This window comes from Talaromyces amestolkiae, assembly GCF_001896365.1.
Source record: "Talaromyces amestolkiae strain CIB chromosome Unknown scaffold13.1, whole genome shotgun sequence".
NCBI classification, from domain to species: Eukaryota; Fungi; Ascomycota; class Eurotiomycetes; order Eurotiales; family Trichocomaceae; genus Talaromyces; species Talaromyces amestolkiae.
The window spans coordinates 699,038-719,511 of record NW_024468049.1 but is presented as its reverse complement, the minus strand read 5'-3'; the positions used below and the strand labels follow the sequence as shown (position 1 = coordinate 719,511).

The window sequence follows — 20,474 nt, the reverse complement described above, 5'->3', positions numbered from 1 at the left end:
TCCCTTGAATATCGCCATTCTTTATCTTGTTTTCGTTTTGTTTGTCGGTCATTTCTTTCAGTTCTATCTTGATACCCCAACCACTTGGCCGTGCATAAAAAAGATACTCCTCTCTACCTTCCCTTCGTCAGCCACTCCACACATCCGACACATCATGACCAAACAAGACAACAGATACGATATCGTCATCGTCGGCGCGGGTCCTGTCGGGATTCTGCTGTCGCTATGTCTCTCCCGCTGGGGTTACAAGGTCAAGCACATTGACAACCGTCCCGTACCCACAGCCACTGGCCGCGCCGACGGTATTCAGCCTCGCTCCGTTGAGATCCTCCGGAACTTGGGCTTGAAGCGTGCGTTGATGGCATATGAGCCCGCCAAGGTATATGATGTTGCTTTCTGGGATCCTCTTCCCAGTGGTAAGGGTATTACCAGGACTGGCAACTGGCCTAGTTGCCCTCGTTTCATCGACACTAGATACCCTTTCACTGCTCTTGTTCACCAAGGCAAAATTGAAAAAATGTTCATAGACGAGATTGAAAAGGCTGGCACAACTATCGACCGTCCCTGGACGATCGTCGATTTTGAGAACACCGGAAAGGATGCAGAGTACCCCGTTGAGGTCAGCCTCAAGTGCTTGGACACCAACGTTATTGAGAATGTGCGCGCCAAGTATCTCTTCAGTGGAGAGGGTGCTCGTAGCTTTGTCCGAGAGAAGCTTGGCGTCAAGATTAGCTACAAGGATCAGATCTCGTTCGTTTGGGGTGTGATGGATGGTGTTGTCCAGACCAACTTCCCTGATATTAAGGTACATCCTAACACGCACGTAATTTTACTCTGTGCTAATTCTGGCAGACAAAATGTACCATTCACTCAGATAGCGGCTCCATCATGGTCATTCCTCGTGAGGACAACATGGTCCGACTATACGTACAAATCGCGTCCTCGACTGATCCCGACTGGAACCCGAGAAAGTCGGCCACCGTGGAGGAGGTACAAGAGGCTGCAAAGAAGATTCTTCAACCTTATACTATTCAATGGGACCGAGTTGAATGGTACTCTGTGTATCCTATTGGACAGGGCATTGCTGAGAAGTACACTTTGGACCACCGCGTGTTCATGGGCGGAGACGCATGCCACACTCATAGTGTACGTTTTCCCTCTTCTTAGTAAAATTCAGCCAAACTAACTGTATACAGCCCAAAGCTGGTCAAGGTATGAACACAGCTTTCCATGACGCCCTCAACTTCGCCTGGAAGATCCACGCTGTCGAATCTGGCTTTGCCAACCGATCTCTGCTCGAGTCATATGAACCAGAGCGCAAACAGATCGCCGAGAACTTGCTTGCTTTTGATAACAAATATGCTGCCCTATTCTCCAAGCGTCCCCCTACTGCAGAGGAAGTTGGCAATGCCAAATCGGGCGATGAGCAAGAGAACGAGTTTGTGGCTACTTTCAAGTCATCTTGCGAGTTCACTAGTGGATACGGAGTTGCATACGAGCCCAATGTTATCAACTGGAGCCCCAGTCATCCTGCTCAGTCACACCTATTTGGTGTCGACGGTGTGAAGCTTGTAGTCGGCAAAGCCTTTACTCCTACCACCGTTACCCGTCTCTCAGACGCCAATATGGTCCACTTGGAACAGGAAGTGCCCGCGAACGGCTCATTCCGTCTTTTCGTGTTTGCCGGCACCCCATCAAAGAGCAAGAAAGCTCTCGAAGACTTTGCCAGCAACGTTGAAAAGGAGAAATCCTTCTTGTCCGTGCACCGCCGACCTGATATTGCCGATGTATCCTACTTTGAGCGCCACAACCCTCACTCCAAGCTCTTTACCTTCAACTTCATCTTTGCGTCTGAGAAGAACGGCGTTGATCTGACATCTCTGCCTCAGGTTGTCAAGGACTACCACCATCACATCTATGCCGACGATATCCCCGACGTGCGCGTACCTCACGCCAAGTTTCCTGCCCATGAGAAACTGGGCTTCGATCCTGAGCAGGGTGCTGTCGTCGTTGTCCGTCCTGACAGCCACGTTTCTTGCATAGTCCGCCTTGTCGAAGGAAGCGGTACCGTAGATGCATTGAACTCATATTTCAATGCGTTTTCAGCGAAGCCATTGGGACAGGGGTCCGTAAGCCATCTTTAATTTTATGTATAGATTAGCATCAGCGTAATGTGTATGTTTATTATGAATTTGCATTTAAATTTTCACCTTTGTCCGTGCAATTGTGAAAATCATTCTTACAGACGTATAAAAAGCTGCATTGGCAGGAATGCCCCACCGTTCTCCAAAAAGTCACCCTCCAACCTTCACCCCGCATCATCAACATCAACGTACAACCACAACAACATCAAAACATCGTCAAAATGCTCTCTCTAGCTCTCACAGCTGACTTGCAGGGGTATAAATCTCCCTTGTCCACTTTAATAGGAATAGGATAAGCATGCTGATTTCCTCAGGGTCTCAAACCTCCAACCCCAAGACACAGAAGAGGAGCCATACTACTACACCTTCAAGGTCCTCTGCAGCTCCTGCCGAGAGGAGCATCCCAATTGGGTCAGTTTTTCGCGCTACGTGAGTCTTTCCATTACCCAGAACCATAGCTTGAAGACTGATGACGTCCTAGGAAAAACACGACATCCCCGGGAGTCGCGGCGAAGCCAATTTCGTCTGGAAATGCAAGCTCTGCGGTGTACGCATCTCTCCTATCGTCTAAACCTGAAATACTGATGTCTATGTCTAACAATGATGCAGAAAACGCACTCAGCATCCATAACAGCAGGTCCACACGCCTACCAAATCCCCGAAAACCCGAAAAACAAAACTCAAAAGGTTATCGAACTCGACTGTCGCGGTTTGGAGTTTACGGAGTTCAAGGCTGATGTACGTCCGTTCTTTTCTTCACTCAGTTCCTAGATTTTTTTCTTTGTTCTTGGTGGCTGACGAGTGAATGACAGGGAGACTGGGAAGCAAAAGGAGCAGAAACACCAACATCCTTTGCGGGCATTGATTTATCCGAGGGGGAGTGGTATGATTACGATGAGAAGGCGGGCGAGGAAGTCAGTGTTAAGGATGTCAAGTTTGAAATTAAGAATATCAAGTAATTGACCACTTCGCAAATGAGGAGCTGGAGGATGAAGGAAGCGGATGTATGTAAGTTAGTTAGTTTGACGTTAATATCATGTGTTAAGTATACACTGTCAAATCCATGGCCCAATACACCAGCAGCAGGAACTAGTATCAAACCCAGAATCAATATGACTTTCATAAAAAAAAAAACCGTAAACCAAAAGAAGATAGTTGGGCGAAAATAAGCTACACAGCTCATCAAGGCGGTCAGAATTTATGTAGATCTGATTGGCCGAAAAGCTCTTTTATCTCGAAATATTGCGGCTTCCCGAATTACAAGATCAACGACCACGATCACAAGCCACAGCACACGAGCTTTCCTTAAATCGCTCTAGAGGGAAGAAGTCCATTCGCAAATACTAGAAATTTTTGAGGATACCGCCACATTCGAACCGAAGAAAGAGACATTGGCAGAATCCGAGCTAGTCGTCGTCGTCGTCGCGTGAACACCTTTTCCTCCTCGCACTCCAAACTTAAGATTCATTGCGCCGACAATGAGTGTACGTTAAACCTTTTCCCTCTATGGATATCTCTATTGTATATCAGATAGCTAATCCTCGACAGTTTCAACCCCTCAACCCCCGCCCATTCCTGCAGGCCCGGTACGTACACCAGAACCTAGCGCAACCCCCTCAGCCGGTCGAATGAATCACCTTCATAGAAATGCTAACGATAATACAAACAGAGTCGGCACCGAACTCATTATTCGCCTCAAATGGGGCCAGACCGAATACCGCGGCACCCTCGAAAGCATCGACTCGTACATGAATGTTCTGCTGCGGGATACGGAGGAATACATTGATGGCAAGAACACGGGTAGTCTGGGCTTGGTTTTGATCAGGTTTGTCTCTCCTGCTCTAGAAGTTATCGACCTGGGAATTGGGTTTTGGCTAATGCGGGATTTTTGACAGATGTAACAATATTCTCTGGATGGCTAGTGCGGATGGAGTCGAGATGACGGATCTGGGATTAAAGTGATCGATTTTATATTTTTGAATGTTATGTGGTATTTGATGATTATCTCGGTTTTCTTGTTTGAGTCTTGTTTCCTCGTTCCTGTGCGCTGCGTGCGTGCCTACGTTCGTGTGTGTATCGTGTCGGCGAAACGGTTGAGCGATGTCGTCTATATGTCGAAGATGGGAACATGGGCAGATGAGAGGGATACAGCATATTCGAAGCTATGGTCCGGATTATTGAGCTTACGAAGGACATACGCACCTGACGGATTAGGTGGAAGAGGAATGCAAGTCAAGAACGTACGGAAATAGATATACTCGGTCATCGGCGTTTTGCTTTCTTGATGGAGCGGCTTGATTGATTCAATAAAAGCAAGGTTCTACTTACGTTTGAATCTTCAATTTCTGGCATCGGGGTCAGTACTAGGTAGTCTGTGCATGGCTACTGGTTGATGGTATGGCTTCATGTAGTTTGTGCGTGTAAAAACAACCAGTCCAGGTCTCAAATGTTGAAGAATAAAAAGCAACTTCTTCAACACGGATTCAATCCATTGTCAAACTCTTCGACGCAATGGCGTATCGCTATTATCGAACCGTATGGCTTGGGTTGGTACTGCCGGCGCCTACTGGGAGAGTCCTATTGGTCGAACTGATAATCCAGGTATGTGGGCTATCAGCCACTTGTTTCATACCTGTTGAATATATTGAATAGATCAGGGATCTGTACCAGGCTGTGCAGGAGAACTGCCTATTTGGATCAAGCTAATGTAGACCATGCTTGTCTTCTGACTGAAAATGCAGGAGAGGCGACTCTACTTAGCTGCTGTCGTGCTGTTCTAATTAGGCAGACAGCTGCTAAAATGCCTTAAATATGGCACTCCTCTACTCATCCTATATTCTTTGCTACTATAGTACCAAGTCATAAGTACACTCATGACTGCTACAGATATATCACTGGATGAATGGGTTTCCGAGCCCGACGGCCGCGGAACATGGAGCATCCTCTCGACCTGCCTATTGACTATATCGCTATGCTGCTGGTCTTCGGTCTACCCTAATATCCCCTCAAGATCAGACGGCGAATTCAGACAGTTCTTGTACAAGTTCTATCTCCTGTCTATTGGGATTTTGGGGCCAGAGATTCTACTGTTCATTGCGCTAGGACAATGGACTTCTGCGCGGGTTTCGATCAAAGTGTGTATCCCTGTCGTCTAGGTACGCAAGGTATAGACTAAGAAGAAGAGAAATTCCATGCAGCAGGGTTTCCAGAGTGGACGAAGACACATGCCTTTTTCGCTGATATGGGTGGATTCCTACTTCAGGCGCCTGATTGTGCATTGTTCCCGATTGACAGCGAGCAGTTGCTCCATCTCGTGAGAGACGGATATCTGGACTATCCGGAGTTGGACGTGGAGGATATCAGCGATAAGAGTAAATCGGATCGGTTCACGAGGTAACCTACCTACATCTTTGGTCAGAGCTGTGATTGCTGACTTGTGGGTAGTTTTCTCGCTATAATCCAAGCCGTCTGGTTCTCCGTTAACTGCATCGGCCGCGCAGCCAGCCATCTCTTCATCACCACCCTGGAACTTACTACCCTATCATTCATCATCATCTTCCTCATCACCTCGTACTGCTGGTACCACAAACCCAAGGACGTCACGCGCGCCATTGTGCTCACCACCACAACTTCCATCAAGGATATACGCGCCCGATACCACCCCCATCCAGACCAGGAATGGTACCAAACCCCCCTCGACTTTCTGTCTCGCAACGAATGGTTCGCCAGTCGTCTATGGCGGTACTACGTACAGATTCTGCACTACCTCCGCATTCCGATCTTCCGTCGCCCTACCTGCCGACCATATGATCGGTTTCCGTCCGATAATTTCTTGTATGTCGACAAATTAGCGGAATGGATTGCGTCACCCGTGATTGTGCTGTATAGCTGCATGTTCATGTTTGCATGGAAATCTGACTTTCCGACGCCGACGGAGCGGTTGCTTTGGCGTATTGCAGCGGCTTATTTTGTGTTTTTTGGCACTGCTTGTATGTGCGTTTGCTGGCATGCGCATTATTTTATCTTCCCGAAATTATCGACCCGGAATAATAAGAACGAGTGTCTACTATCGGATCACGACGTTGAGCATCATGAGCAGCCCCCTCTAGCAGCAAACAGAGGTCGACTGCATCGCCTTGCCTGGCGACTACGAAACATCCACCCAGACCGAGACCCGGATCTAGACGTGCCGCTCAAAGTCCTCATTCCGAACGCCGTGATATGTGCGTCGTACATCGTGTTTCGCGCGATGATCCTAGTGGAAGATTTCATTGGGCTGAGACGCTTGCCGCAGAGCGCATTTGAGACTGTCAGTTGGCCAGCGTATATTCCGCACTGGTAGTGCACAGATCAGTCGTTCATTAGGAGAGGCGATGACGTCCAATCGGCCGGGCTAGACGAGGTTCGTCAGAACCACGGAACCAGTATTGTTCTCCTGGAGTATGGTTGCGACGTCACTTCTCGAAATTTAACCCGAAGTATTTTAGGAAGAAGTATAGAATAGATAGAATAGGAGAATCTAGACCTGAGCGTTCAATGTTGTTGTCGAAGATGTCTCAGTAAGCGCCGGAGAAGCTACATCCGGCCAATGATGTCATTTTCTCTGGCTGCAATCTATTTTTATATTCTACATACTACGGAGCACTACGTACGTAGTGAGAAACTTTCTCTCCGTAATTTACTATGTAGTATACTATATACCCAGGTCAAATGACTCTACCAGCTCCCTGCCATCCAGCGTGACGCGCCTCTGGGTCTTCCTTCTCGCCATATTGTACGTATACACGTAGTCCTATGACCCGTTTCATCGTGAGAACGAGCCCCCGCCCCTCGTTCTACAGATCAATACATTAGTTTGCCACATATCAGTCTCACCTCAATCCAGGTCTACAATCTTACTGGCCAACACCTGTGTAGTCACAATGTAAGAGAATCCAACCTGCATAGATACGAAGCCGTGCATAACAGCCATTAAACCTCGACCAAATGAGGTACCATGCAGGAGGGATTGTCAGACGCGGGTTAGCGACCGTCAGAAAGAAATCTGCAATGGCTGAGCATCCATGTTCGCAATGTGGAGAATATTTCCATGCCGCTGACGACGGCACTCAATTTATCCATATCGAGCGTGGTTGTGTCTGGTGGGTAGGCTCGTCGAGATGTCCAATGGCGAGATGCGGAAAGAGACGCCCAAGTAAGGCAGTGCCGATCAATCTAACTTTTAACCTACGGAGCGACGGAGTACGTGCGTACTATGCAGTAGAACGAACGGAAATGCGGGAACAAGCAGAGAGGACGAGAGATGGAGGGTGAGCATTAGGTCAGTGGCTCATCGGGTATTGATTTCGCGTATTTTACACGCTTTGACGCCTAGGTGCTGCTCCGTTACGGCAGTAGTACCGTATCGATAAGATGATCTACATAGGTCATCCATTCTTAGTAAACAGTCGGCTTATAAGTATGTCCCTCCTCTTCCTTATAGTCGGAGGATGTTGGGATATCAGCCATATCTAGGTCATTGCTTTCGGTCTTTTCAGATGTGAATCGAAATCGTGCAAGTGATTGCAATTATTAGCACTCGTTACTACTCAACTATATATCAACCTCTCGCTTTACTACAACATTCCACTCGTTCACCAGACACAATCAAGTATGTCCTCAACCTTCGAAACAACATTGTATATCGAAATACTAATCGCAATAGAATGGCCTCCTCCAAATTCATCGAAATTCTAGACAACACCACCGATCCCACCGCCCAGCAACACGAAATGTCCTCCTCGGACGTCAAACTCGAAGACGTCCTCGCTGATCACGAAGCCACCGTCCAACAGCGATCTCGCTCATCAACACAGTCATCCTCATCACGGAAGAGTCATGAATATACCGCGAGCGCTGGCTACAATCCGCGCCAGTCGATGAGTCGAGACGACTCGCAGAGCCCGTCATCATCGGCCTCGTCGTCACCGTCATCCTCAGCGACGTCGACGCCGGCTTCGCCGGTGCCGAAATTGAGGAGATTGAGAAAGTTCACGTTGAGCGGAGGCTTCGGGCGGTAATCTTCCCACCGTCATGCCTCTGATCGATAGGCAGGGTAGCTCCTGGATGAGCGACCACGAACCAGACTGCATGCAGGCATGATGCTTCGAACATACCCAATCCTAAAATCGGAAAATGAACCAGCCAAAAAAGGAAGAAAAAAGAAAAAAGAAAAAAAGTGCAAATGCGACCAATTTCGGTTTCCGCTTATGCAAACAAGACTGTATACTTACGACATAACGACCCAGCGATCCTTTTCGTCTTATTTTTCTATGTTGCGTTTCTGTTATGGCATGACCAGATACCCACTCCTTTTTATGTTATTTCGCATGATGTTTTCGAAGAGATTGGCCAGTCCGCGAGAACAGAGAATATGTATATTTTGTTTGATACAGCCCTCGAATCGAGCAACGATGAATCGGCTCTACACTCCAGCTGTCTCCAGTATGCAGGAATTGTAGATGACACAAACGAGCATGTAAACTGTTCCTTCCGTATCTACTAGGCATATAGACGGAGGACATTAAGGTAAGAGCAGCAGAAAGGTAAGATGCGTCCCCTGAACCAGAAATAGCTAGTTACCTTAGGCATCGAATCACGACCCACAATTCTTTACGGTTCATATCTTATCATATTCATTATTCCGACCAAGTACTTACAACAATCAACAATCAACACCCATCATAAATCTCGAAATATTTTATTATCCCACACGGAGATCTAGAAGGAATACAAAATGTCTGCATTCGCCACCACCACCACCAACACCAATCCCCGGTCCGAATTCGAATCCCAACGCGCCGAACTCGTGCGCGAAATCGCCCTCGTGCGTCCCCCATCGTCTCTCACTTCCTGACACGCTCGTCGCTAATAGTAACTGGAAATTGAACAGGGCATGGAATCAGTCCTCCAATACATAAACCGACTCAATCGGAATCTGGAAAGTATTATTGCTGTTGGTCCCCCTATCGTCATCCTCCCATACGGAATAAAAGGTTGTAGGCTAATTTGTTGGGGAAATTAGGTTGGGAATGAGTTTTCGTCCGTTGAGACGCTGTGGAGTCAGTTTGAGAATGTCATGGGTGCGACTGAGGAGGGGCAACAGCAACAGCAACAGACACAGGCACAACAACAACCAGAGCAGGATAATAGAGATGACGGAGAGGCAGGGGGTGATGATGTCGACGTGAAGCGGGAGGAGGACGAGTACGAATCGAGATGATAGAGAGGGCGGGGTGTGCGTGGTTGTTTATTGGAGTTCAAGTGATACCCATTACGAATGAAGATTGTTTACGAATTTCCGTAGTGCAATTGTGTGTCATATATTTTATTCGACTAACATCAGAAACAAACAGACTGAGAGTCCGTACCAACGCCTACTCCATGCATGCTCCATGCCTCATGGGCCGATGAAAATAACAAGACGACAAAAAAAATACAGAGAATAAGGTCCAATCGACGACAATAAAACAGACGAAAAGCCATCCTATCAATCAGGACGCGGCAAGAGAAGAGAAAGTCGAAGGCAGCCAGGCGATCGATCGAAAAGATTACAGAATCTTGCAAGAACGCTTCTTGACTTTGCGACCTGTCGCTCCCCCTTTACCGCTGGGCCCCGGTCCGTAGTATCCCTGTTCTTCGACTCCGACGACCGTGTTGACGGCAAGCTCAAACACCTCGTCGACGCCGGTCATTTCTTTGCTGCTGCACTCAATGTAAGCGGCTCCCATGCGCTGCGCGACGGCTTGGCCCTGTTCGGGGGTGACTGGTGTGAGGCCCTGGGTCTTGAGGAGCTCGATGCATGTGCGTTTGTTGCGGAGGTCGGATTTGAGGCCGACGAGGATGAGGGGTGTTGTTGGGCAGAAGTGGAGGACTTCTGGGTACCACTTGACGTTGTTAGCTGTCTGCTTTTGTTTGCGTAGACGGTGACTCACCTTGTCCATGACGTTCTCTAGTGAGTTGGGACAGTCGATTGCAAAGCAGACAAACAAGAGGTCGGTCTCTGGATATGAGAGAGGACGCAAGCGATCGTATTCTTCTTGGCCTGCGGTGTCCCAGAGCGCGAGCTCGACTGTCTTTCCTGTGTGGCCATGTGTGGTTTGCGTGATATAGTTTTCAAAAACCGTAGGCACGTATCTCTAGAATCAACATTAGCAAGTTGACTAAGTCGGAGCAAAAACGAAACGCACCTCTGGAAAATATCCCTGGGAATAACTGATCAACAAACAAGTCTTGCCGCATCCTCCATCGCCCACCACAACAAATTTCTTCGAATAGGCAGGCGGCTGGGTGATGTTGGTAGCTTGCGACATTCTTCCTGACGACATGCTGGTGTTGGTGCTGGCTGTTCCACTGCTGCCGTTGCTGACTCGGATGCTCTGACTGCGGACGTGGGTTCCTCGAGGAGTCACTGTTGGGGAAGGAGTTTTCTCGCTGTGAGTGTAGACTGAGTGCCGTCTGCCAGGGGCATGATTGTATTCATAGACAGTAGCCATGTTGCGCAACACAAACAAAGTAGATCAACAAGTGGGCGTCACAAACAAATGGGTGTCACGTCTGGTTGCGTGTTATTACTATGTGTGTTTCAAAAATGATCTGTGAACAGATATAGATCTATCACTGCAATAGAATTCAGTTGTAGGAATGCAGAGAGTTGGAGGAAGAAAGTTGAAAGAAGGGAGAAAGGAGAAGGGTTTGGTTTCTTTCTTCTGCAGATGGAGATGGCCAACTCTAATGCGCCCACTCGGACTGCCAACTCATACACTTGGTACAAATAAGGTCAAGGCTTGTTGCAAGGCAGATGGACGATCTATCGACCCGCCCAATGCGACCACGCTGATTGACTGAGTTTATTGTTGATTCGATGTGCGTCGATGAGTCGATGTGAAACAGGCACCGGCTGTGTTGATAGGGCAGATTGCCATGGCAACGCGTGGGATACGACAGCCGCTGCGCTCATGGTGGTCCCTTTTACTACGTAGTAAAGAGTACTAGCAAGGACTGGGCGCTGCTTTCAGCTGGGCTGTCTATCTGCCACCCGCTTTTGTGCCATGGTTTTCGGTCTGTCAGTTGAGTCTCGGTCTCTTGAAACCGGATCTCGAGAGGGGCTGTGGGTGATGAAGTCACTACGGAGTCCGGAATATATCTTGCTTCTTGTCAACTGGTGTTTTGCATTTCTACCCCGCTGTGGACTGTGCTACATGGATGGACTTGACCATGATGTGCTTGGTCTACGCCTTATAGATAGTACTTCGTATGGAGAACATTGAAACATGGATATATCTAGATTGACCTCGGATAGACTGCGAGTAAACAACGTGCGCATCGGCCGTTTCCGGCTGAGACTTAGCAGTCTCATGTATTCAAGAGGCGCAATTGGTGGTGCCAAACCAATAGTCTGAGCAAAGAATAGCTCTCCATGTCCGTAGAGAGCAGAGAGTAGGCACTAGGGAGACAGTACAGTACTAGGAATAGGAAGGAGGAGGATCGTGCTGACGGACGGCAGGTGCGTTGACCCACCGCAATCACAGCTGCCGCCAATCGCTGTCCAGCCACTCTCCGCTCCTCCCCTACGGCCTTAACGATCAATCGCATTCGTTACTTTCCATGTGCGAGATAGAAACACAGAAAGCGACATCTCCAGACACTCATTACTGCTCATCTCGCCATCAGAGAACCGCTAATCGGTCGTTCCGATCACTTCACCGTCATTGGCATGTGCTGGTGATAAGACGAATGGAGCACGTCACACTCGACACTCGACACACGGCGCACGCAATTGCTTCACACAATGGACAAGAAACCGAACGGGCGGACTGACGCTGGTCTGAGGAGTTTGGATCATTGTACGTCCCCCGTCGAGGCGATGCTCTTCGCTTGATCGTCTAACGTGAACAGATCTGAATAGTCTTCCGAAATGGCGATACTACCCCCGACAGAAAATCCTACCGGTGGTGCGCTTCGAGACTCCCTATCTGGCCTGGTTCCAGGACAAATTGCGCTCGCCCATGCTTGATTCGTACTTTGCCTTCACTGCCAATCTCGGTACCCATACATTCTTTACGGTCTTTCTACCCGTGTTGTTCTGGTGTGGATATCCAAGTCTGGGTCGCGGGTAGGCTATGCCCATCCTAAAATACTTTGTTATGCTTTGCTGACGCCGTTAGAATGGTCAATGTTTTGGCTGCAGGCGTCTTCTTTAGCGGCTTCATCAAAGATTTGCTCTGTCTACCTCGCCCTCTTTCTCCCCCGCTTCAGCGAATTACCATGTCCGGTTCGGCCGCATTAGAGTACGGATTCCCCTCAACGCATTCAACAAACGCAGTCTCCGTCGCAATTTATCTGCTATCGCTGTTATGGTCCGATACAACATTGAGTCCTCCCGTCAAATTTGCATCTCAGGCAGCTTTATATCTATATGCAGTGTCCATCATCATCGGTCGTCTATACTGTGGAATGCATGGTTTCCTCGATGTGATCATCGGCAGCGGACTAGGGGCTTTGATTGCATGGTTCCAAATTGTATACGGACCAGCATTGGACACTTGGATTGTCGGTGCGTCAGCAAAAGAAGTGCTTCTTCTGTTCCTGGTCGTGCTGGTCTTGATCCGAATACACCCTGAGCCAGCGGACGATTGTCCTTGCTTTGACGACAGTGTATCCTTTGCCGCTGTGTTTATCGGCTGTCAGGTGGCGGCCTGGGACTTGTCCAAGTCGACTATCGGCTCGGCGGAACTCACTCCTGACACTATTCCCTACCGACTCGACATGGGTTGGTTTAAGACTATTATGCGATTTGTAGTTGGCGTCCTCATTATATTTGCATGGAGAGAGTTTACAAAACCACTGTTGTTGCGTGTATTGCCTCCAGTCTTCCGCGGCCTTGAGAAGGCCGGTCTTCTACTGCCCCGTCGATTCTTCACTCGCGCATCGTATGTCCTTGTTTCCCCCATCCCCATTTTACAAAAATGATGCTAACCTTATCAGTGAGTACGGAAAAGTTCCAGGACACCTCAAAGACGACGAGGTCATACCGAATTTCTCCGACATTCCTTCCATCCTAACATCCATTCGACATCCCCGCCGCAGAGCTATTTCGATCGGACCCCAATCCGAGGCTGATGCATACGAAACACTGGCATATAGAGAGAAGCGACGACGCGAGAGCATTTCTGACAATGCACATGGATTTCTGGGTATGTGTTCAACTTCTTTGTAAACTAAAACTAACAGTCTAGGTGAACAACGTTCTGCTACCAAACGATCGGCGTCCAAACTGGAGCAATACGAATCGCAAATGGGAACTGTCAGCCCTAGACAAAGTCCCGATGTTCCGGCTCATGAGACAGGCCCTACACCCTCAGGGGGCTACGAAATAGCCAACCGTTCCACGGAGGACGAAGAGCAAATGTTTTCCATGATCAAGAAGCCCCGTGTCCGATATGATGTCGAGGTGGTAACGAGGCTAATCGTCTATATGGGTAAGACTTCCTCCATAGAGCTTTATACGACATGGCTGACCTACCAAGGTATTGGCGTGATCGTGGTCGATTTCATGGCGTACGTGTTTGATATTGTGGGTCTGGCACCTTAAGGCTATGATCGCAATGGTGATGACTTTTTATTCTTCCTTCTGAACCCCCCCCCTTCCTTGGTCGCAATGGTGATGACTTTTTTTTCTTCCCTCTGAACCCCCCCCCTTCCCCCCCCCCCCTACTCACTAATATGGTACTGGACATAGTTTACTTCTGCATTGTGTCTATATTTTTTTTCACGTTAATGGTCCCATTTTACCTTCGTACCTGKGTAGATTGGTTACGTATGTTGTACGGAGGAGCACTCCGAGCATGTTTGTATTTTAGCAATAGAGATGATTTTCAACTACCCTTATTATATCACCATCGCTATGGTATTCATACAGGTAAATCCTAAGAACGAATAGATAAACTCGCTAGATAAATTCTCAATACAAATGCTTCTGGTCGACATTGTTATAGTGTCGTTTCTTATCTTATCGAAAGCAGCCGCATCACGTGCGGAGCTAGCGCGGGAGCTTAGGCGCGCGATGGAGCTGTCAGCCAGACTATGAAGCTTCAATTTCATCTACGCTGCCAGCCACCACCTTTGCGCCTCGCTCTCTCCGCCCTCATTGACCACCACTATCTCGCTTATTTGCTTCTCACTATGACAAAAAACTCCCGACCGATCATCAGAGCTAAAAAGAAAACACCCGCGGTTATCTCAGATCGCCCTAGTCCCGTTTGAGCTCCGACTACCTACAAACGAAATCGACGGCCTTAACCGTACGTCTTTCCCAATTCTGTCTCTGTCTCTCTCGTTGCCCCGCCATTCTCTCTGTAAATGCTTCGGACTGAGCTCGCTACTTCTCCTCTGTTCCTCTGACTATTTTGTTTTCCTGCACTCGAAAATTTCCTCAACTTCCCACCTTCATTTTCTTCCATCTTTATCCTTCCCCATTCTCAACCCTTCCATCTCTACAAACTCATCGCCTTGCGCGCAGTGTCTGAGATAGCAAGTCAGAAGATTCGACGCCTGAAAGCAATACTCATCTCAGCTTTACAAAAATCTCACTCGGTGTTTATCACGTTCGACCGTCTTTTCGTACGGCGCGTCTAAACTTCGATCCTCATCCTCCTCTCACCAATCGAACTTCCAAAATCGAGAACCTCGTCTCATTTTCACGTCGATCACTCCTTTCTCCGATATTCATTTTCGTCGCCTTCTACCATTTGGTATGGAAAAATCGTCTTTATTACACAAGGTTCGAAAGTGGTATTTGGAAACAGGACCCCCTTTCACAGCTTGCCACAGACAAGCGGTGCAACTTCTTTGACGACTTCTTTACTACATTTCAACTAAAATCTTGTTACATACTCGACGCGTCGTCCATTACCCAAGAGAGTAAGGAAAATGGACGGCGACTCAGATATTCAAATGGTGGACGCACCTGAGCCTTCACCTCGACCTGCAGAACCACATCTCTCAGGCCCATCAACAAAACATTCTTCATCAATCTTTGCCACAGGGCTGAAAAATTACCACAAAGTGAATAAACCTACGTCTGGCAGTCTATTAGGCTCTCAAAATTACATGCCCACTCGTCGAGCTTTTGGGTTTACTCCTCCTTCGAAATTGGCAAGAAGTCGCCAAACTATCACAATGCCTGCACCTCGCGGCCCAAATTACTTCAACACCCCAAAAGGTTCAACTGCGAGCTTCAAAAACCCACGCATTCGAGCCCTTCCTTTTCTTCCGCAAAATACACCACGGCATCTTAGCCCATCTCAATACCGCTTACCATGGAAATTACGGCAAAGCAAGCCTGATCCATACTCTATCGAAAAGACCGGGAATCCTCACATTGATATTCCCATGCTTCACAAAAAACATCGGCTTGAGAGGGCTGCTGCTAGGTTGTCTCCAGAAGATCGTTTGAAACTTAATGCTAAACGTTCTGCTGAGAGATCTGAAGAGTCCGCGTCCAAGCGTGCGCGCATCATTGAGACTAAAGGAACTGCTGTGTCTTTCACACCAGTGCAGTCTGCAGTCCCACGCGTGCCAGGTGCATTCCCGGAATCCCCAGAACATGACGCACCAGTAGAAATTCAACCACTTTCTTTGCCTGTTGCTCAGACTGCGGCCCGGAATATTGCACTCGCTGGAATGAGCATTTACGTCCGAATTCGCCGAATCACTGGTGTTGTGAAAGGCGCACATCGAGCTCTCAAACAGGGTATCAGAGCCAGTACCCTGTTTGCGACCGCCGTTGGGCAACGCATCAGAGCCACCCATGAACCTGTACCAACAGTTGTTGAAGAGCGTCAAGAGACACAACAGACTTATGAGAGTGCTACTTCATCTGCTAGCGATCAGTTGCAAACCGACCTCACCGCATACGCTAGAGCTCTACCCCCTCGTCGCTATGCTATTCCAGACAATGATCCGTCTGCGCAATTGCAAGCAGAACTTGTTGATCACACTTCTCATATTCCTCAACCCTCCACTATCATTACTGCACCAGCACCCACTACGATGTCTGCTAACTTGCTGGCTCAAGATCAATCTTCTGTTGATGAAATCATGTCAGAAGCATCCGCTGCTCTTTCGGGGCAATCTACAACTACTGCAACTACCACAGCCGTTATGGAAGTGCCAGCAGCTCCTACTACTACAGTGCAATCGACATCCGCGTCTGTCGAGGTGGAGTCTTCTGTCAGAGAAGATGAAGACCCGGATGCGCGAAAACTTCGGGAACTCTTTGGTAAACGCAGAGAGAAACTCGGTCTACCACCCTCTGAACGCTCGTTATACTGTCAAGGGCTTAGAAATCGTAAACTCAGGCGCCCTGCCCCTGTGACTCCTTCTGAGACCAGTACTGATGCAGAGGTCACTAATACTGAACTCGCACAGGAAACTGAAGAGCACATCCAGGACACTTCAGTCTTAGTTGAGGAGCGCCCGACTGTTGAAGTCCAGGACACCGCACATGTCGAAGAACAACAAGATGAAGAGCAACAGGCCGAAGACCAACAGGTCGAAGAGCATCATGTTGAAGAGGCACGAGATGAAGAGGCACAAGATAAAGAGCAACAGCTTGAAGAGCAGGCCGAAGAGCAATTCACCGACGAACACGAATTTTTCATGTCTCCCGATCCTCCCGACAATGACGATGAGTACGACCCAGACGCCTACTATCCGGGTGTACCACCACTCATGCCCGAGAGGCGTTTCTTCTTCAATGCAGAGTTTCGACGCAAAGTTGCAGCAAAAAAGAAAGCTGAACGTGAAGCTGCATTACTTCGAAAATCACTAGACGAAGCAGAAGCTCCCAAACGGGAATATCTCGCTGCCTTGAAAGAGTTCGAGGTTGCCAAAGCCGAGCAAACCCAGTATTCGCTGCGCTCTATCCTCAAACGCCGCCGCGGAGACCACCAGAACCGACGCTTCTCAGGGAGTCATCTAGAAGCAACCATACAAGAGACGGTCGATCAGTTAGCGGCAACTACTGTTCATGACGAGGTCCCCGAGATTCCTCGTCCGGCTCGCAACGTACATTGGGATGATGTGGAAATCAATTTTGGCGATGTGCTCTCCAAATGTCGGTGGTATGATGTTATGTCCCCGCCGGGCGTGTTCAGAGCAGGTCCCGAGCCAGGAGATAGAGCAGGGTTTGAGAAGTACGAGGAAGGTATACGACGTCGTGAAAAAGAATGGGAGCTTAAACAACAGAGGCAGATTGTGAAAGATCGGGAAGATGCCCTTGGTCGTGCTGATGCGCCGGAGCAGGGTGCAGTCAGACCCTTGACGCCTCTTTGGGATCAACGTTTGACAGTGGCAATGCGATCCCACCCGAAGGATGTCCTGGCTAAAACATCAGATGCGGACCTGACCCACGAAAAATTAGAAACGTGCTGGAMTACACTGGCCTGGTTGAACGATGAGGTTATCAATGGCCACCTCTCACACACCGTCAAGTATCTCCGTCGCCAGGCGAACAATCTCGGAGCTAACGACGCACCTAAATACTACGCTTTCAATAGCTTCTTCTACAAGAACCTGCGCGACGGAGGATACCAAAAAGTGAGTCGCTGGGCCCGTCGCGGCAAGATCGGTGGCTCCGCTCTCCTGAACGTCGAAACGGTCTTCATCCCCGTCCATGAAGGCATGCACTGGACCCTCCTCGTCGTAAGTCCCCGCATGCGCACGATCGAATACTTCGACTCCCTCGGCGGCAACCCGGACTCCTTCGTCGAAAACACGCGGCGCTGGCTACGCGGCGAACTGGGCGACGCCTATGTCGAGTCTGAATGGCTATTTCTCAACACCCCATCACCGCAACAGGATAACGGCAGTGACTGCGGCGTATTCCTGCTCACGAGCGCCAAGGCCATTGCGCTGGGCCTCAAGCCGACGGTCTACGGACCAAATGATATCGAGCTGATCCGCAAGAAAATTGTCGCCGAACTCATAAATGGGGGTTTGCACGATGATTTGGATCCTCGGGATAGCTCCGGCGTCGTACAATTGTGATAGTGCGCCGAGTAAATGAAAGACGACTATCAAATGATCCGATATTCGGGAGTCTTCCAGTGATATATCACCACTACTACTATTACGTTTTTGTTTATGTTTTTTGATGATTGTGAAAGGGCGCGCGCCCCGAACCACAACTACGACGAAACGACAATCATGCCGGCCATGATTTCCTTTTTGTTTTGACGAGCAATAAGCGATTGAGATACCCCCCAAATGTGAATGTTTGTTTGGCGTTTTCTGGTTTTTGTTTTTGGTTTTATATGGCATGGAAGGGCAGCACCTGTGTATATTATCGTGTTGTTATGCGACCGCAATGGAATTGTGGTAGGGTTCCCGGCCTCATTTCATTGTCGTGTTGCGGCGTTTATTGTATATTGGAGCGACCCTGTGTATTTTATCGTGCTGTTATGCGACCGCAATGGAATTGTGGTAGGGATGAGCTCCCGGCCTCATTTCATTAGCTGGTTGCGGCGTTTGTGGAGGCTTTTTTTTTTGGATTAAGCATTTGGGAATGTTTTGTATTAGTATAGATGCCCTGGGAATGAATGCTGTTAATGAATATTTCGGTTCTGGTAGAGAATAGATCCTATGGAGTGTGTATAGGTGGTGATGGGATGAGGTAATGAGTCTGTTTCTTTCCTCGCTAACTGTATACAGAATCTATAAATACAAGACTGTCCAATGCAGAATGCGTCTAATCAACAAAGCCCACCCAACATGTAATAATACAAAGCATCTCCAGCTCACGTCTCCGGTACACCAGGGCGAACGACGTTATCAATACGACAGACTGTATTGCAAGGTCGAGGAGCTTCGCCGGTCAAGTTGTATGCAATCTCGATCCATTCAATGCCCAAATGTACGCTGTTCCCGACTGTCAGATTGCCAGACCATAACCCGCCATCACTCCAGATATTGACGATCAGTCTGCTTGGGTCGACGGGTACTCCATATGCCAGGCTGGCTTGAAGCTGGTTCTCAACGTACCAGCGAGACATGCCCGGAAACCAGTCGAGACGATAAGCGGACCACGTTGTCCATGGCACATGAGCATCGACAGCGACTTGCGAACCTGGTATCACGACATTGCGTATCGGATCGTAGTCCGGTTGATTGGCGTAGTGTGCGCGGTTGGGCGGGTCTGAAGTAAGGATCTCAATATCCGACTCACTCGTTCGCGAAAAGAAGGTGAATATGCCAACGCAGGCACCAGTCGAAGGCGGCAATCGGGATGCAATTCTCTGCACGAGAGGATCTTCTTGAATACGCATGTCTGTCAATTCATCATTCCTCTTGCCAAGGGCCGTGTTCTCGAGCAATGGCGGCGAGAGGATCGGTTCATTGTTATCGAGAATTCGAAGTCGGACACGGAACGAAACATGCATGAAGTTCTGAATTCCAGTCTCGATTTCTGCAGTTGAGGAGTATTTCTCAAATCTCTTAGTACGCATAGCGAGAAAACTGGAGCCGCCGGCCAGGGACCTCGTTAAAAACGCATTCTTATTCGAGTTTGCGATGGGGATAGGGAAGAGGAGAGATCCGCTGCGTTGCCAGTCTTGGATGAGCCAATCGGCTGCAAAGGGTGTGTCTTTGAGCAGGATAGGTGCGGCATTGAAGTCGTTGTTCTGTTGAGTAGCTGCTACATCTGCCTGCGTGGCGGGTTGGAAGTGAAACTCTTTGGCAGCTAGAGCGTTGAGAGGGACCTGTCGAAAGTCCCAGAATTTGTGGTGCTGGAAATATCCAGGGTCGGGGCCTGAGACGCTGTAGCAGTCGCAGGAACGTCCTCGTTTGTCGGCGGTGGTCGAAGCTGCTGAGATAGGTGTTTGGGTCTGGTTCAGGACTGATCGAGCGGCTGACACAGTTGACAGAGTTGTCAAGACGAGGAAGAAGAGGTTGTATTGCATGACGAGATAAGCATAGAACGTATGCTCTATTCGATAAGAGAGGTGTTGGGATGTCGCTGTTTCAATTCATCTATGGCTGTCGATGCGTGAGTGATGCAGTCTCGTTCTCGACCCAGTGAGTTTGTTGACATCGACATGGACTGCGGCCGGGAGGAAGGAGCACCTGCCTGTCTCTGGCGAGGCAGACGCACACAAGGAAAGAGCCAGCTTTATCCTCTCATGGAATGATCAGCAAATAGTGATTGTATATTTCGCTTCAATCTGCCTCATTCTGTCGACTTGCTTCAGCCTTGCGACTGTGCCACTGGTCGGACTTGGAAATGCTGGTATT

The 20,474-nt window shown here is 48.8% G+C and overlaps 8 protein-coding genes across 8 annotated transcripts; 6 read left to right on the top strand and 2 right to left on the bottom strand.

Annotated features, from left to right (window-relative positions):
* Positions 1 to 154: 154 nt before the first annotated feature.
* Positions 155 to 3,103, top strand: BHQ10_006905 (uncharacterized protein; the record flags this gene model as incomplete). The annotated part of the gene is made up of 8 exons (XM_040879543.1): positions 155 to 805; positions 853 to 1,146; positions 1,197 to 2,129; positions 2,246 to 2,400; positions 2,459 to 2,573; positions 2,626 to 2,691; positions 2,754 to 2,882; positions 2,957 to 3,103. 8 exons carry the CDS (start codon positions 155 to 157, stop codon positions 3,101 to 3,103), a joined length of 2,490 nt encoding a protein of 829 aa, XP_040735409.1.
* A 519-nt stretch (positions 3,104 to 3,622) lies between these two features.
* On the top strand, positions 3,623 to 6,486 carry BHQ10_006904 (uncharacterized protein; the record flags this gene model as incomplete). The annotated part of the gene is made up of 5 exons (XM_040879542.1): positions 3,623 to 3,628; positions 3,693 to 3,730; positions 3,814 to 3,969; positions 5,439 to 5,537; positions 5,589 to 6,486. 5 exons carry the CDS (start codon positions 3,623 to 3,625, stop codon positions 6,484 to 6,486), a joined length of 1,197 nt encoding a protein of 398 aa, XP_040735408.1.
* Positions 6,487 to 7,849: 1,363 nt separating this feature from the next.
* On the top strand, positions 7,850 to 8,203 carry BHQ10_006903 (uncharacterized protein; the record flags this gene model as incomplete). Its single annotated transcript, XM_040879541.1, has 1 exon — positions 7,850 to 8,203. The coding sequence occupies one exon, from the start codon at positions 7,850 to 7,852 to the stop codon at positions 8,201 to 8,203; it is 354 nt and encodes a 117-aa protein (XP_040735407.1).
* Positions 8,204 to 8,919: 716 nt separating this feature from the next.
* BHQ10_006902 (uncharacterized protein) lies at positions 8,920 to 9,405 on the top strand (the record flags this gene model as incomplete). Its single annotated transcript, XM_040879540.1, has 2 exons — positions 8,920 to 9,009; positions 9,208 to 9,405. The coding sequence occupies 2 exons, from the start codon at positions 8,920 to 8,922 to the stop codon at positions 9,403 to 9,405; spliced, it is 288 nt and encodes a 95-aa protein (XP_040735406.1).
* Positions 9,406 to 9,733: 328 nt separating this feature from the next.
* On the bottom strand, positions 9,734 to 10,678 carry BHQ10_006901 (uncharacterized protein; the record flags this gene model as incomplete). Its single annotated transcript, XM_040879539.1, has 2 exons — positions 9,734 to 10,321; positions 10,373 to 10,678. The coding sequence occupies 2 exons, from the start codon at positions 10,676 to 10,678 to the stop codon at positions 9,734 to 9,736; spliced, it is 894 nt and encodes a 297-aa protein (XP_040735405.1).
* A 1,295-nt stretch (positions 10,679 to 11,973) lies between these two features.
* BHQ10_006900 (uncharacterized protein) lies at positions 11,974 to 13,776 on the top strand (the record flags this gene model as incomplete). Its single annotated transcript, XM_040879538.1, has 6 exons — positions 11,974 to 12,028; positions 12,081 to 12,297; positions 12,350 to 13,114; positions 13,170 to 13,378; positions 13,421 to 13,663; positions 13,712 to 13,776. 6 exons carry the CDS (start codon positions 11,974 to 11,976, stop codon positions 13,774 to 13,776), a joined length of 1,554 nt encoding a protein of 517 aa, XP_040735404.1.
* Positions 13,777 to 15,362: 1,586 nt separating this feature from the next.
* BHQ10_006899 (uncharacterized protein) lies at positions 15,363 to 18,233 on the top strand (the record flags this gene model as incomplete). The annotated part of the gene is made up of 1 exon (XM_040879535.1): positions 15,363 to 18,233. The coding sequence occupies one exon, from the start codon at positions 15,363 to 15,365 to the stop codon at positions 18,231 to 18,233; it is 2,871 nt and encodes a 956-aa protein (XP_040735403.1).
* Positions 18,234 to 18,982: 749 nt separating this feature from the next.
* On the bottom strand, positions 18,983 to 20,143 carry BHQ10_006898 (uncharacterized protein; the record flags this gene model as incomplete). Its single annotated transcript, XM_040879534.1, has 1 exon — positions 18,983 to 20,143. One exon carries the CDS (start codon positions 20,141 to 20,143, stop codon positions 18,983 to 18,985), a length of 1,161 nt encoding a protein of 386 aa, XP_040735402.1.
* Positions 20,144 to 20,474: the final 331 nt, after the last annotated feature.